General features: G+C 31.6%; 3 protein-coding genes across 5 annotated transcripts; all 3 read left to right on the forward strand.

Annotated features, from left to right (window-relative positions):
* Positions 1-1,784: 1,784 nt before the first annotated feature.
* Positions 1,785-3,386, forward strand: LOC140955074 (mannan endo-1,4-beta-mannosidase 2-like). Its single transcript, XM_073406613.1, has 3 exons — positions 1,785-2,100; positions 2,232-2,373; positions 3,233-3,386. Exons 1-3 carry the CDS (start codon positions 1,785-1,787, stop codon positions 3,384-3,386), a joined length of 612 nt encoding a protein of 203 aa, XP_073262714.1.
* Positions 3,387-9,430: 6,044 nt separating this feature from the next.
* LOC118038494 (uncharacterized) lies at positions 9,431-11,418 on the forward strand. Its single transcript, XM_073407065.1, has 5 exons — positions 9,431-9,826; positions 9,925-10,175; positions 10,400-10,730; positions 10,819-10,928; positions 11,016-11,418. The coding sequence occupies exons 1-5, from the start codon at positions 9,670-9,672 to the stop codon at positions 11,214-11,216; spliced, it is 1,050 nt and encodes a 349-aa protein (XP_073263166.1). The 5' UTR covers positions 9,431-9,669; the 3' UTR covers positions 11,217-11,418.
* A 2,049-nt stretch (positions 11,419-13,467) lies between these two features.
* On the forward strand, positions 13,468-15,561 carry LOC118038496 (uncharacterized). Of its 3 annotated transcripts, none has more exons than XM_035044874.2 (6): positions 13,468-13,547; positions 13,825-14,016; positions 14,101-14,339; positions 14,535-14,856; positions 14,945-15,033; positions 15,117-15,561. In XM_035044874.2, exons 2-6 carry the CDS (start codon positions 13,848-13,850, stop codon positions 15,297-15,299), a joined length of 1,002 nt encoding a protein of 333 aa, XP_034900765.1. In that variant the 5' UTR covers positions 13,468-13,547; positions 13,825-13,847; the 3' UTR covers positions 15,300-15,561. The 3 variants fall into 3 exon arrangements, with proteins under 3 accessions (XP_034900765.1, XP_034900763.1, XP_034900762.1); XM_035044872.2 differs by lacking the exon at positions 13,468-13,547 and adding an exon at positions 13,554-13,690 and having other exon boundaries at positions 13,822-14,016; XM_035044871.2 differs by lacking the exon at positions 13,468-13,547 and adding an exon at positions 13,554-13,690.
* The last annotated feature ends 1,010 nt before the right edge of the window (positions 15,562-16,571 follow it).

Consider the following 16,571-nt stretch of genomic DNA (forward strand, 5'->3'; position numbering starts at 1 on the left):
AGTGTTTTTTCATTTAAAATAAAAGAAAATACTTTTTCTAAAAACTAAGTTAAATTTTTCTTTGACTAAAAAATATTTTTTATTAATTAATTTTTTTAATAACAAACAAATAAAAAAATTTAGAAAAGTAATTTTTCATAAAACCACTTTTTATGAAAGAAACATGCCATAGGTTAGTTTTAAAGGCTTTTCTTCTTTTACATTAATGGTTACTTAACTATTAGAGGTAGGGTCCTCTAAACTCATTAGAAAGCTTGTTTTTGCATCAAAATTCAAATTTTAACGCTCACATTCAACTACTTGATCTTCAAACCCATCAACTTCTTAAGAAGAAGCACCCATCATTCTCTCATAGGATTTGAGAGACAGGCCTCGTCAACCATGGTTTTCATGTTTTTTTTTTTTTTTAAAACTCCACTTTGCGTTTTCACTTTTCTTCTTTTCCATACCCTTTTCCTCACTTTATTAATTCAAAAGAGCATTCGAAGTGCACCAGTTTTTCCATGTTTTTATCTACCAAATTGAAAAAAAAAAAAAAAGAGTAAAAAAAGGTGGTGGAGACCAATCAGTCCTGCATTAATTCTGATCAGACTTGAATGGTTGAAAAAAAATAGATTTATGGTCTGTGAAAACCTGTTGATGGTAAGAAGACAACTGATGAAGAAAACTATTAGATTAAAACAGAAGATTGTGGGAAAAGTACCGTGGACAAGACACATTTTAATGCGCCTTGAAATACTAAAATGACAATTATATTCTTTTCACGTAGTACATTAGTTATTATGAAATTAACAACTATGCCTTTTCATCTAGTTGTGTGTTTTATAGAAAAGTGGTTAAAGCTTGTATTGAATGCACCAATAAATAAGTTGTTTTGTCATGTTTAAGCATATTGAACAGTTAAATTTATTATCCAGATTCAAATATTGAGTTAAATTTATATATAAAAAAATATGAAATATTATTATCAACTAACTCAATATTAAATTATACAATTAAAAAATAAATTTAATTAAAAAAAATAAAAAATAATTTTAGTTAACTAATAAACACGCAATCCAAATTATAGTATAATGAAATAATCATATAAAAAACTAAATAAAAGAAATTATAAATCTTAATTCCCAACCAATTCAATATTGAAGAATGTAATTAATTAAATTTTTTTTTTCAAAAACACATAAAACCAAAGAATTATGACAAAATTTGATATGTACAAAAATTTGATATGTACTTTGCTTGAAGTCAATTTTGTTCAGCTACCGCAATGCTAAACACACTCTTCCTGGTTGATGCCATGTGCAAATTCAGGAATCTTAAAGATGCAAGGGAACTGTTTTCAGAACTCTTTGTCAAAGGGTTGCAGTGTGATGTTCAGGTAAACTCTACAATAATAAATGGACTTTGTTTAAAAGGATTCTTAGATGAAGCATTGGAAGCTTTCTGAAATATGGATGAGGATGGCTGCCCTCCAGATGAATCTTCCTATAATGTTATTATCCAAGGATTTCTCCAGCACAAGGATGAATGGCATTGCAACTTATTGTTCGAATGAGAGACAGAGGTTTCATTGCGGATGTCGGACCACAACCTCGTAGAAGATCTGTTATCTAATGAAGACAATCTTGTTTTGAAGAAGTATCTAGGCTTACGTGAAGTTTGTCCAGGTGAAAAGGTGATGCAAACTTTTATTTCTCGATGCTGCAAATTCATGTGGCAAATATCAAGTAATTTTTCCTCAACATGGAAGTTATTTTTAGTTCAATCTTGTCAACATCTGAACAATGGCGCCAGTTACTTGCCACCAAATCATTGGAATTGCTAAACTGATAGTTCATCTTGATGAATGGTTCTGGTCTTACATTGAATCAGAATTCTATATTATGTGTTCAGTAGCCAGGAAAATGATAGTTCATCTTGATGAATGGTTCTGCTATCATATTGAAGATGGCCACTGTGAACTAAATAAACCTGTCTTCTTCACTGAATTTGATTTGTCTAACCCGAACAAGGACTTCCAGCCATCCCAGCAGGGCCGATTTTACAAAACCATTTTAGACATCAAATGTAAATCTGAAAAGAGAAAGCAGGCTGGAGCCGGTGCTTTGATCTGGCAGTTGTTTGTTTAAGGAATGGACGAGTTTACTGTTGAATTTGGGATTGGTCCATGGGAAAGGGAGTCAACATACAGAATTCTAACTGATCAATCATGCAGATTGGCCAGAATCCAGGGATTTACTCTACAAAATCGATGTTTGAAGGAATTGTGTTTGAATGTGTTCTCGTTTGTGGTGTGGGATTGCTCCAGCAAGGGAACAATGTCACAGGTCTTGTGCCTTACTCTTCTCAATCACATACAAGTTACGAAATCAGGTAGATGAATTAGATAACTATATAGCAGTATAGAGATTGCAGAGACTGCTGTAAAATCTTATGCTCTTCACATCAGAGGCTTATCATTTGATACCTCAAAAGGAGATTAGATTCAGGAAATTTAAATTTCCCTGCAATCAAAAGTGTGAAAGTTTCAAGGTTGTACAATTTGAAGCTCAAAAGGGCAAATGAAATCATCACTTATCTCTTGGTTTGCTTTTAGCTTTTCCACTAAAAATTGTCTAATGCCATTATACATTGTCGTCAGCATGTACTTCATATCCTTAAGCGAACAGTAACTCAATTTTTAGTGTTTTGTTCAAAATTGGAATTCAGGGGACACGCCATTTCAAAATATTGTTGTCTGAACAATTTCCTAGTATTTGTGCTGGCAACCGCTGGCGCAATTCGTTCTATAACTTGACAAATCTCTGCTTCGGATGCCCCGTAACAACAAAATGAAGGTGTGGAATCTGTACTCTGCCCACTTCTGTGTACAATTTGAAGATGAGCTGGAAGAGTATTGCAATTTGCAAGTGATTCCATTAAAAGCTGTATTCTGGAATTACCAAAATGCATTCTGGATTTTTTCAAACTCCTCAAAATCTTAACAATGAAGGAAATAATACAATAAACACAAATATGCCAAGAATAATAAAGAATGTGCCCAACGTCATATAATATCTTGATTGGTGCCATATGCAAATCAGGGAGGGAATTGCTTTCAAAACTTAACGTTGAAAGGTTGCAGCCTCATATTCGGATATACACTACAATAACAATGCACTTTGCAACGAAGGGCTGTTAGATGAAGCATTGAAAGCTTTCTGAAATATGAAAAAGGATGGTTGCTCTGCAGTGAAGGTTCTTATAATGTTATTGTCCGAGGATTTCTCCAGCACAAGAATGATATAGAGTCAGTGCAACTTATTCGTGAAATGAGCGACAAAGGTTTCGTTGCAGATGGGGAAACAGGAAACTTGATACTAGATCTGTTCGTCAAGGTGATGTGAATTTTCCATGGTTCTAATTCATGTGGCCAATATCAAGTAGCTTTTTTTCTCTGTAAATTTTCATCATCTTGTGTAAAATTGTGATGCTTTTGCTATAGTTTCGTCAGAATCCAGAAATCTAGATTTTCAGTAACTGTGTTGTTATTTTTATTATTTGTAGCCTGTAAATTCATGGTCAAATCTAGAGATTGCAAACATCCTTTATAATACATCATATATACTGATAAACATTAATTTCTGCGATAGGTTGGGCAGGCAAAATGTCCTTCATCCAGATAAAAAGGAGAAAGAGAGAAGGATATCAGAAAATTCACATGTATGTGAGCGATCGATTTACAGGTTCTCTCCCCTGGTTTTGATTTTTAGAAGTGATTGTTCACCCATAGGTTATGTTCATATATATATATATAAAATCATTGTGACACTAACAAGACTCAAAGGAGAACATATTATTATAGTTTTGAAACCCGACCTGCCTAGCGGATTGTTTTGGAACCCAAGGCTCAAAATGGGTCAAGTTTAAGAAAAAATAGGGAAAGTTAAAATCCAAGGTGACTTGACAAGACCCGATTAAAAACTCGGTTACAACCCGTTGACTTTTGTTTTTCTTCTTTTTTTTTTTTTTTACTAAAATAACATTGTTTTGATTTTTTTTTAAATTAAAATTAACTCGAGCGATCAAAACCTAGAACCCAGGTCTTGAATCGGGCCAGCTACCTTGCCAAGTTAAAAAACTCTAATTATTACTCCCAAGTTTCTCTCCTATTTAGTCATCAATTAATGATATAAAACTAATGTGATGTTTTCTGCTGGATTTACAGCATGAGATATTTTTATAAACTGTATGCATATATCTTTAGAATATAATATGTTTTCTTTAAAATTAAATTATGACAAGCTTTTCAAGTAAGTTGGCAATTGATTTTCCTCAGAACTTCAAGCCAATGTTGGGACAGAATGGTGTCGGTACTTTTCATTGTCCACTGAAACCTAGAATGATAGTCTTAAAGCAAACTTGATTCTCAAGACTTCCTTGGAGTTTTCTTGGGTGCTTCATGCCAATGTTGTCGTTGCTGAAGAGAAATTAAATCGTTAGTTTTTGAAAAGAAAATAAATAAAAAAAATTAAATTGTTAGTTGCATATCTAATTATAACTGGCCTGTGTTTTACATCAGGCCAATAATTTTTTAAAAAAATATCAAAAAATATAAAAATTATAGAAAATATTTTAAATATTTTGGTTTAGTGGTTTGCAAGACTCAATAATATTGGATTTGTCTTGTAGCTAAACTTAATGTTGTTGGGTTTGGTTGCCGAACTACATCCAATGACATTGGGTCTAACAACTCCATTGGAAGAAAACTTGGGTCTCGTTGTTTAGCCAGACCCAATAACATTGGGTCTGGCTAGGGGTCTAATGAAATTCATGAAATTCTTTGATCCCACAACAATGATCCGTTTTATTTGATTTAAGGAGGTAACAAATAATTAGTTTTAATAAATTAATATAATCTTTAGAAATAATATTAATGCTAAAAAAAAAAAAAGAACTTGATTTCGCTCTCCTTCCCTCTCACTTCCTGGTTTGATCAATTTTGAAATGGGATCCACTTACCTTTCCTACTAAATATTTAAATAGTTAAACATTCTCTTAAAATAACAACATAATTCCGGGTTGCTCTATCAATAATAAAAAAAAAATCGATTATTAGACAGTGCAAGAAGAACTAACTAATCGTCAACCCTTAGTTCTTTGGTCGATTATTGGTAAAGGAACCTTCTAGTTGGTTAAGTTAAGCAAAGTAGGTAACTATTACTGGGGTTTACTTGTGACAGTCAGCTTTGAAAGCCAAACCCAGCAACTTTTGAAAGAAAACACACAAAAAAAAAACAACACTGAACAGGTATTGTGTATATAGATTCATTGAATTGTAGATCACATTGTAGACATATATAGATCACACTATAGACATATAATATTTGTACTATAGACAACATTGTAACACCATGAGAGGCGTTGTCTTTTCTGTATTTTCTTCCAAAAGCTGCTGAGTCTGGCTTAACAGTCGGACCCAATACTATTAGGTCATGCTTGACAGCCAGACCAAACACTATTGTCCAGCCATACCCAATAGCATTGAGTACGGTTGCTAAGCGTGACCCAACAACTTTTGATACAATATCACTGGTGCTATAGTGTCTTTTATAGTGAAAAAGTTATGCTTACATAGCTACTTCTATTAAACAATTTCTCCATAAATCCTTTAACAACTTCTCTAAAACTGCAGAACATGATGCTCATCAGCTCTAATAATAAGAGCGCTGGCCAACCAAGAATCTTAAACCTCTCTTTATTCCTTGGACAGATAATGGCATCCTTCATGGCTTACCCGTACATGCGGTTGCAAACTATGTGATTTTTCATAGTCAAGCTTCTTCTTGTCGGATTCACATTTGCATGATTATCCTTGGACAAATAATCGGACATGGTATGATTATCGCAGCACGAAACTTGTTAAAAATGATCAAAATTCACCATGAGAGGAGCTATTTTGATGGGAATGATTAGTTTAAGAGGGTGTTTGGGAGTGTGGTAGTGGTTGCTTTTCAAATAGTTTTTTGTGCCGAAAAGCATGTCAATAATATTTTTTTCATTTTTTAAAAATTATTTTTGATATCAGCACATCAAAACGATCCCGAAAATACAAACCGCACTCAATTTTAACAAAAAAAAAATTAAAATTTTGTAAAAAGCAGGTTGGACCGCAGTGCCAAACGGCCTCTAAGTTGTTATGTGAAATCTTTTAGATTTAAAATTTATATATATTCATATTATCTTGTATTATTAATTTTTTATTATTATTTGATCATGAAAGCTTTAATATAACATTAAAGAATTATATCAATTCAAAAACTTAAATTATTAACTAACATCACAAAATATATAATTTATATTATTTTTGATATTATAGTATTTTTTGGTTAACAAACATTAAAAAAAAGTAAGGAAAATCTGGATTGGGTTTTCAAAATAGAAAGAGAAAGGGCACACACCGTAAAAGACAATTAAAAGTTTATTTGTGTCAATTAACCCTAAAAAACTAAAAGAAAAGGAGATCAAAAACCTTTGTTCTTTGGCTGACAACCAATATATGTTCTTGGATAAAAAAGAGACGACCCCCCCACCAAGAAGTTTGATGGAATTTCGTGGAAAGGAAAGATGGACAAGAGAGGAAAGTTGCACGCAGGTGTCTATCTCTCACCCTAACTTGAGACCAAAGCACATAAAAGTGAAAAAATTATGATAGCAAAGAAGCCATATCGTCAAGAAGTCAAAGAAATAAAGAGAAAAAAGCTTGGGCTAGACACTGCACACGCAAAGTATACGAAAAACACTGCTTAAATCCCTAGGGAAAACACTCTTTAATCTACAGAGATTAATTTCTGATATCTTTTAGTTTTTTTTTTTGTTAATTTAATTATACATTGAAATTGTTCATCTACATTTATTTGAACTACGTACGTGCAGAGACAAAGCGTAGTTTATACGTACTTGGTAAATTATTTCAATAAATTAAACAAGATTTCATTATAGACAAAGTGTCATGTTTTTTAAGGTAGGATAATAAAACGAGGAGAGTTTATCTGTGTCCTATAGCCAAAGATTCATGCTTTCCAGTATAAATGATAAAATATAAAAATTCATAAAAGAAATGAAAAGGAAAAAGATGAGCGAAAACATAAAAAAAAAAAAAAAAAAAAAAAAAAAGATGAGGAGCTCCATGCTTAAAAAACCAAACTTCTTTTATTATTGATTTAATATTTAGCTGTTTTCTTAAGTGACTCAAAACGCCTTGAATGATTGATGAATATGATCACATAGTTACAAATGCTGTCATGGGCGAATCCAATTCAAAAAAAGTTGAATTTTGTCCTCATGTCTTGTCAAAAATTTTGATTTCTGGAGTCTACTCTAATAATTTAAAACTGCCGTTGGACTGTTTTTTTTTTTTTAATTACTTTTTTATATTTTTTAAAATTATTTTGAAATACTAATATTAAAAATAAATTTTAATATATTTTTAAATAAAAAATATTTTAAAAGATAATCTCTTCTATATTCTTAAACAAGCATTAAAAGAGATGATAAAAAGAAATACCTCGTATGTAAATTATATAATTATTTTGTTAAATTGGATAGAAAAATAAAAATAAATATTAAAAAAATTCATTTATTGGCATTATTAAAAATATATTAAAAAATAGAAACTCGAAAAGTTATCATTTAATTTTCTTTTCTTTTCTTTTTTAAAATTTTCTTTGCAATTGCTTGACCCTCACAAAGAAAAAGATGGTGGGGCTTACAAAACTTGTAGAAAAGTTTTGGGAAGGCGGTGTTGCTTTTTCCGTTACATTCCTTTTTCCAAAGTAGTAGATTTTGAGATGAGACGAGGTTTGAGAACAAGTGCAGCGCAGTTTCATATAGCCAAAGATTCATGCTTTTCAGTAAATGATAAAATATAAAAATCCATACAAGAAATGGAAAGGAAATAGATGAACGAAAAGAAAAAAAAAACATTAGAGAGGTAGCTTCATGCTTAAAAAATTATACTTGTTTTAATTTTTATTTAATTTATGCAAGTTTGGACTTTATCAAATATAATTTGTAATTAAATTAATTTACAAATAATTGCATTATCAATATAGTATTATTTATTTATTTCAAAATAATATTATGATTAAACTTGATTAACCTAATAAATCATCTCACTGATTGACTTCACTCGTATAAAATCTGTTTTGATATAGTTTCAAGAAAATTAAAATAAAATATTTTTAAATTAATGTAGACTAATTAGACGTCTACTAAGAAGTCGAGTCCAGTCATTGACTGTACGGATTTTAATAATAATGACTACTATGACCCTTAAGTGTGAACGGAAAATCAAGATATTGAAAATGAGTTGAAAATTTTGATGGCAGTTCAGTCACTATTTTCTTCTTTCCGTGGAAAAAGTGAGGAAAGAGAGAACAGAAAGATGAGTATTGTGCAGGTTACATGAATTTGCCCTATTTTTTTTTTTCCAATATTCATTCCTAATAAAAGAAGAAAATCATAGAAAATGCCCATTATTATGAAAATTAAAAGCTACAAACACAATTAATATGTGTTTAATTAGATGCATAGCCAAATCCTGCCTTTCGGGGGGGGGGGGATTGGTTTAATCCATCTTTATATAAAACCTAAACTTAGAAATCATGTGAAATTCAATTTAAAAAATTAGTTAATTTAAATGATGTATCATAATTTTTTTTTAATTTTTTTTTTTATAAACAAACTACATATGATATCTTAATATGAGATAAAAATGTATTCTTAGGATTTACGATTTCTTTTAAATTTTTTTTTTTCATGTGTTAATTAAAGACACGAAAAAAAGTACAATTACATATTTTTCTTGCATTTCTGAGTTATTAAAAAGAGAGTCATAATTAGATTTTAAAAATTAAACTTGAAATATATAAAGTTAATTAACATGCATACATTTATTAATTTAAATAGTATGTTATGGTAGAATATTGATATATTTAAGATCCAATAAAAAAATATATAATAAGTATAATTATATATATATATATATAAAATTAATGGAAACATCATTTAATTAAGGACAAATGAAATACTTATTGTATTCTGAATAAAAGACATCTTTATATAACTATTATTTTAATTTCAATAGAAAAAAAATTAAAAATACATATAGAGGAAAAATCATTTGTTCAAATAAAAATTAGAAACTCGCATAATTATACAAGGAAAAACATTATTTTCTTTTCTTTTCTTCAAATTTTATTTCCAATTGCTTGCTACCCACGAAAAAGAAGATGGTGGGGCATACGAAACTTGTAGTAGTGCAGTGCAGTACTGTGCTTTTTATGTTATATTCCTCGTTCCAAAGTAACGCGGCTTGAGCAGAAGTGCAGTGTAGTTTTTCCCTATATAAATGTGATGCCTTAATTTGCTGTCCCCGGTGCCACAGCCAGCCACACCAGTTGAGCTCCTCACTTCATATTTCGTTTTTCCTTCGAAAAAAGAAGACTTGTAGTCCTCTTGTTCATCCCTCTTCAATGTCAAAAGCTTCATCTCATACAATTAAGAGGCCTAGCTAGGTCCTCGATTCCTGTTTTAGGAAGAGGAATGAAATACAAGCTTCTAACAGTGAGTCTATATATCTTATTTTATGCTACTTTTCTTGCAGGCACGCATATTTAACGGCAAAAGATGACACCTTCTGAATATAACGTTGGAGATAGATTTAGTCCGACTATGGTCGAACTCATAACTCATTTTCTAATGCAAAAATTACTTGGGAATGATCACCTAGTCAGCAGAATCCCCCTACATGATGTCTACCAGCGTGATCCCTGGGATTTACCTTGTAAGTAGACGATCCGAGTTTTGTTTTTCTTTCTCTTATAAATTTTCAAGTGCGGACTAGCTATCTAGTTGTGTTAACTATTTTCTAAGTTTGATTAGATTTTGCTGGGACAGATTCAGATGATGGAGAGGTATATTTCTTTTCTCATCTCCATCCAAAGTACCCGGGCACAAAAAACGGGAGAATCAATAGGTCAACAAGAACAGGTTCATGGCAAGCAAAAGGAAAGGATTATGAGATAATATCTCAACATAATGGAGAAGTGATTGGTATCCGAAGGATTTTTGTTCATTCTTGTAATGAAGATGGGATCAAGTATGTGATGCACGAGTTCAGTATACCTAACCAGGTGCGTAGTGTGTGTTTATATATACATGTGTGTGTGTCAAAGAGTAGAAGAAGATTATTGTTTATATTTCCTTCAAACAGCTTAAGTTTAGTTCTGATAATTAAGTGATCAGGAGTTAACATCTCACCATGGTAATTATATAATTATATTAGAGCGAATTCGTATGGTTCCATCATTTTTGAGTTGTGTTTCTTTAATCCCATTTGCTGATCCATCGTTTGTAGAATTCTCTGGTTCTGTGTAAAGTAATGAAGAAGATGCCAAGGAAGAAGGGTGAAGGAACATGTAAGAAGGTTAAAAAGAGAAAGGAGGCGGCTGAACTGCCACTGCCAATATGTAACGAGGATAATAGTACTCTATCATCTGGTCTAATGAAGAAGAAGATGCCAGATAAGAAGAGTGTAGGACCATGTAAGAAGGTTAAAAGGACACAAGATAGGGCTGATATGCCATATAACAAGGAAAATATTACTCCAGTACCAGATGAAGGTTCTGATTTCGAAAACTGGATTATCAGTGATAAGAATGATTATAATAATATTATCAATGATAAAGGTGAGGAAGGAGGTTCAATTTGTTGTAATCTATTCATCTAGAAATCTAATCATCAAAATAATTAATGTTCTTGAAAATGAATGTGCAGATCAGCAGACCGAAAAATCTACGTTTGATAATGGCGGAACAAATTGCCTGAAGACTTCTTCTGCTTCTGTATACCACTTCGCAGATTTTACAACTCCAGAAGATCATCAGGTGAGACTTGAGGGCGGATTCTCATGGGAAATTTTCAATCTTTACATATAAAAGCCTAATGCTTGGTTTTTTTGTTTCTCTCTACAGGGAGACCCTGAAATACTACCACATCTGCAATCATTCTCTGGTTATGATCAGCAGGATCTTAGCCTTGATCATGACTTCACTCTAGATGATCTACCATTGATGCTTCCAGAGCAAGTCAACACTAACAATGGCCCTGCAGGAACTTCCATGTCCGTACCGAAGGATGATCTTTACATCTGGCTTGAACCTCTGTGGCCTTGACCAGTCGGTGGAGAGTGTTTCTTAGCTACACCCTCTTGTGTACTGATAAGAAACATAAACTAGAAAATAGAAAATAAGAAAACAAACTCTCTTTTCCCCTAAGTTGATTTGATCACTGGGGTTAATATTATGTAGCTTGTCGAAGTGTGTAACTATAATCTTCTTCGAAAACAACCTAAATATTTAATCGCATTTAAAAATAATAACTCAAAATATATTTTCAATTAATTTAAGAAATTAATAAGGTATTATATATATAATATATATTTATTTAATTAATTTCAAATTAAACAAATATAAAATGTAAAAACAAAAAGACAAATTAAGTAGGGGCTGGATGTGCTGCTCTGGTAGGTCCATAGCGCCTGACCTACTGAAATTTAAGCTTGTATTTCGGCTTAGCAATATAAAAATTATTTTTTTATTTTATCAATTTTTTTTATATAAAAAATAGATGACGCATTATAGTCTATTAATTCAAATAATGTATTATAATTTTAGTTAATTTTTCTTATATAAAAAAACTACATAATATCTTAATTAATAATATGAGATAGAAATTTATTTGAAGTACTTTTTTTTCATGTGTTAATTAAAGATTAAAAAAAAGCGCAAATTAATTACATATTTGTCTTGCATTATTGAGTTACTAAGAAGAGAATAATCGGATTTTAGAAAATCAACTTGCAGTATAGGTGTGTGTATGTGTACAAGTACTTACCGGAAACACCATTAATTAAAATATAAAGACGGATGAGCTATTTATCTATATCATAATAAAAGGCGTCATCTGCTAGTTATGTAATTATTATGTTAGTTTGGATAGAAAAATAAATAGAGAAAATATAAGAAATTGTTTTTATTTAAAAATTAAATTAACACAATTAACAAAAACTAAAAAAATTAAAGGTGGCACTGTTCATATGAACAATTAGCCTTATGACTAGTTTTGTTTTTAATTGTATCATTTACGGTTTAATTATATGAAATTAACATTTAAATTAAAATACAGAGAAAATACATGAATGATCCTGAAATCATAATAATTTTTACTTTGTTTTCAATTTTTTTTTTCAATTCCTGAGTTAGAGAGAGAGAGAGAAAAAGTTGTTTAAAAACAATGAAAAAAAAAATTATTCAGTTCTTACAATATTAATAACAAAAATGATCAAACTTGATACTAATAAGTTCTATTTGACAATGAAAGTTCAATGATGGTGAGTTTTTTTTTTATAAACATATTTTTAAAAAATAAAATAAATTTCCTTTGTAAATTTTAAATTTGGTTGATTTTGATATTCATGGGTGATTTTAAAGTATTTTAAGATAGTATGTATTTTTAGAAAAACATTTTACCTTCAATTTTTTTTTAAAAAAAGTTAAAACCATTTTATTCTAGTCGTCCAATTTGATTGGCCAAGCTCCCACACCCAGGTTTTTGTTTAAAGCTATGATATGATGGGCCCCTCAAACATGTTCTCCTAATTTGATTAGTCTTTTTCTTAAACAAAAAATCCTTCAACAATGGGTTTTTGATGAATTTGTTATTTTTAAAAATTTTATATTTTAATATTACTTTAGTTTTGAATTGATTTTTATTTTTTATAATATAATTAAAATAAAAAATTTGTTATTGACCTCATTAAAATCTACAAAACCCGAATTATAGATTTGACAAGTTAATCTGAGTTAACTAGAATTAATCCAATATGTGATCATCTCAATATATATATATATAAATGACAATTTTATTTTTTTTAAATCAAAATTTTTTAATAATCATCTAAGTGTTTTTTAAATTTATGCATTTGATCTTTGTTTTTTATATTAGTTTTTATCTTTTGATTATTTTTATTTTTAGATCTACAAAATCACATCAAAATAATTCTCACATTATTTAATTAAAAATATAAACTTTACAAAAACTCAAATTGAAAGCTTTTAAATTGTTAGATTAAATTTAATAACAGTATAAAAAAATCACCCACAACTTCAATATCCTTTTTACATCATAAAAAATTTAGTTCAGCCACAGCGCTAAGTAAACTAGATTAAAAGATAATAAAAGAATAGAAACTCGCATCATTATATTATATAAGAAAAAACATCATTTTCTTTTCTTTTCTTTAAAAAAATTTATTTCCGAGTACTTGCTGCCCAAGAAAGAAGATGGATGGGGCCTACGAAACTTGTTGAAAGGTTTTGGGAAGGCGGTGTGCTTGTTCTGTTATATTCCTTTTTCCAAATCAACGCGGTTTCAGCGCAAGTGCAGTGCAGTGCAGTTTTTCCCTACATAAATGTGCTGCACCTCTCTCTCCAGTGCCCCGCCAGGTGAGTTCTTCACATTTTTATTTCGTTTTTACTCTTGATCTCTCTTCAGTATCTAAATCTTCATCTACAATTAAGAGGGCCTTTTGCTAGGGCCCCCCAATTCCTGTTTTAGGAAGAGGAATGAAATATATCCTTCTATCAGCGTGAGTATACATAATTTTATCTTTTAGTTTTTTTTTTTTCAACTAATAACGATGTAGACAGCTGCTGTTCTTAATCATATATTTAGCATCTTGTCACTGCTTCTTGTTGTTTATAGTTCGTCTTATGCTAGCAGGCACGCATATTTAGCGGCAAAAGATGACACGCATGACAACAACTTTCGAATTTAACGTTGGAGATAGATTTAATCCGAATGAAGAAGAACTAACATATCATTTTCTAATGGAAAAATTATTTGGGAATGATCACCTAGTCAGCAGAATCCCCCCATTTGATCTCTACCAGGTTGATCCCTGCGATTTACCTTGTAAGTAGATGATCCGTGTTTTGTCTTTCCTTCTCTTAGTTGTGTTAACTATTTTCTGAGTTTGATTAGATTTTGCTGGGACAGATTCAGATGATGGAGAAGGATATTTCTTTTCTCCTCTCCATCCAAAGTACCCGGGCACAAATGACGGGAGAATCAATAGGTCAACAGGCACAGGTTCATGGCTAGCTAAAGGAAAGCATTGTGAGATAACATCTCAACATAACGGGGAAGTGAATAGTGGTATCAGAAAGATTTATGTTTATTCTCCTGTTAAAGATGGGATCAAGTACGTGATGTACGAGTACAGTATACCCAACCTGGTGCGTAGTGTGTGTTTATATACATGTGTGTGTGTGTGTGTCAGAGTAGAAGAAGTTTAGTTTTGATAACTAAGTGATCAGGAGTTCACATCTCATCATCTTAATTATATAATTATATTAAAGCGAAAATTCGTATGGCTCCATCATTTTTGAGTTGTGTTTCTTTAATCCCATTTGCTGGTCCATCTTTTGTAGAGTACTTCTCTGGTTCTGTGTAAAGTAATGAAGAAGATGCCAAGGAAGAAGGGTGAAGGATCATGTAAGAAGGTTAAAAAGAGAAAGGAGGCGGCTGAACTGCCACTGCCAATATGTAACGAGGATAATAGTAGTCTAGCATCTAGTGGAATGAAGAAGAAGATGTCAGTTAAGAAGAGTGAAGGACCAAGTAAGAAGGTTAAAAGGACAGATGAGAAGGCTGATATGCCATATAACAAGGAAAATATTACTCCAGTACCAGATGAAGGATTCAGTGAGAAGAGTGATTTTTCAACCTATAATAATATTATCGATAATAAAGGTGAGGTAGGAGGTTAAATTTGTCGTAATCTATTCATCTTGAAATCTAATCATCAAAATAATTAATGTTCTTGAAAATGAATCTGCAGATCAGCAGACTGGGAAATCTACCTGTGATAATGGCGGAACTCCTGCTTCTGCATACCCTGTTGCAGATTTTACAACTCTAGAAGATCAGGTGAGACTTGAGAGCGGAGCCTCATGGGCAACTTTCAATCTTTGATAAAAGCCTAATGCTTGCTTTCTTGATTCTCTCCACAGGTAGACCCTGAAATACTACCACATCTACAATCGTTCCATGGTTATGATCAGCTGGATTATAGCCGTTATGACTTCACCCAAGTTGATCCACCACTGACAGAGCAAGTCAGCACTAACAATGGCCCTGCAGGAACTTCCATGTTCGACTCAGAGGAAGATCTGTACGACACTTTGTGGGATTGACCTGTCAGTGTACTGATCAGAAACATAAACCAGAAAGTAGAAAAAGAAACAAACTGCCTTTTCCCCCCAAGTTGGATGATCACTGGGGTTAATATTAACTAGTAATCAGTAGCTGTTTATGTACAGCAGAAGTGTGTGCTTTCTGTAAGTGGTTGTCTATGTTAGTTTTATTCTGTAGATGAGCAGCTTGGTTTTACAAAGGTAGTTGAACCTCTGTATTCCATCAACTCTGTTTTCTAGTTTGATGAAATAATTATTTAGAGCAGAGTTTGCATCACATTATACATTATAGCAACATGAAATCTCAAAGGAATCGTTGCATAAATAAATTTCATCATGCCATGAGAATCCAGAGCCCTCGTAAAAGCAGTGTAAGAAGCCCTCATAAATATTTAGATAGGAACTAAATGCTATTTAAAAGTACCTCTGAAAGAACCAATAATTGACATGGAAGGAAGACCATGTTTTAATAATAAAATTCCAACATGTCGGTGATTTATGATCAATTCAATCAAACCTTGAAGTATAAATCATCATTTTTTTCGGACTTTTCTTACAAACGATGGCATAAAACTCATATCCTAGTTGAAAAGTTTTCTTGCAAACTAGTTATGAGCATAACAGTTGCCTGAACTGCATGCTATCTTCAAGCACTTCCCTTGAGTCATCCCTGTGCCGGAGAAATCCTCGGTTAATAACATTATAAGAAAATTCATCTGGAGGGCAGCCATCCTCTTCCATATTTCAGAAAGCTTCCAATGTTCCATCTAACAATCCTTCTTTATAAAGTCTATTCATTATTGTGGTGTATATATATATGAACATCACGCTCCAACCCTTTGACAAAGAGTATTTGTGACAACAGCTCCCTTTCATCTTTAAGATTCCCGGATTTGCACATGGCATCAACAAATTCCATTTGTATGGACAGAGAAAGCACATTCTCATAATGTCTCGTTCTAACAGTTCCAGACAATAATTTATTGAATTGGATAATACAAGGGCGGGGTTTACCATGAAGCATGTGATTGAAACAAGGCAAGGGCATCATCAATGTTTATAGAAGAAGAAGCATCTTTCTTGTGTTTTTCTCCACTCCTAATGCTTCTGCTACTGCTACAAGAAGAAATGGAGTAGGAGTGGTTGCTAGTTTTTTTTTAAGTAACGACATTAGGCTCTCTTTGAGTCATTGTTTTTAACCTACTTTGAGCCTCTGAAACCTTGCTTTCTTTCCAAATTGTATCAACCAACATGCTGAAGGTAACAATACTT

This window comes from Populus alba, chromosome 19 (genome assembly GCF_005239225.2).
Source record: "Populus alba chromosome 19, ASM523922v2, whole genome shotgun sequence".
NCBI lineage: Eukaryota > Viridiplantae > Streptophyta > Magnoliopsida > Malpighiales > Salicaceae > Populus > Populus alba.

Bases quoted from the DNA above. Each gene is read 5' to 3' on its own strand.
- LOC140955074 (XM_073406613.1), top strand. From the start codon at position 1,785: ATGGCGCCAGTTACTTGCCACCAAATCATTGGAATTGCTAAACTGATA. The intron at 2,101-2,231 runs GTGCTTTGATCT...GCCAGAATCCAG, and splicing joins GAGAAAGCAGGCTGGAGCCG to GGATTTACTCTACAAAATCG. The intron at 2,374-3,232 runs GTAGATGAATTA...GTTGCTCTGCAG, and splicing joins CATACAAGTTACGAAATCAG to TGAAGGTTCTTATAATGTTA.
- LOC118038494 (XM_073407065.1), top strand. From the start codon at position 9,670: ATGACACCTTCTGAATATAACGTTGGAGATAGATTTAGTCCGACTATG. The intron at 10,176-10,399 runs GTGCGTAGTGTG...CATCGTTTGTAG, and splicing joins AGTTCAGTATACCTAACCAG to AATTCTCTGGTTCTGTGTAA. The intron at 10,731-10,818 runs GTGAGGAAGGAG...ATGAATGTGCAG, and splicing joins TAATATTATCAATGATAAAG to ATCAGCAGACCGAAAAATCT.
- LOC118038496 (XM_035044874.2), top strand. From the start codon at position 13,848: ATGACACGCATGACAACAACTTTCGAATTTAACGTTGGAGATAGATTT. The intron at 14,017-14,100 runs GTAAGTAGATGA...TTGCTGGGACAG, and splicing joins TGATCCCTGCGATTTACCTT to ATTCAGATGATGGAGAAGGA. The intron at 15,034-15,116 runs GTGAGACTTGAG...TTCTCTCCACAG, and splicing joins TTACAACTCTAGAAGATCAG to GTAGACCCTGAAATACTACC.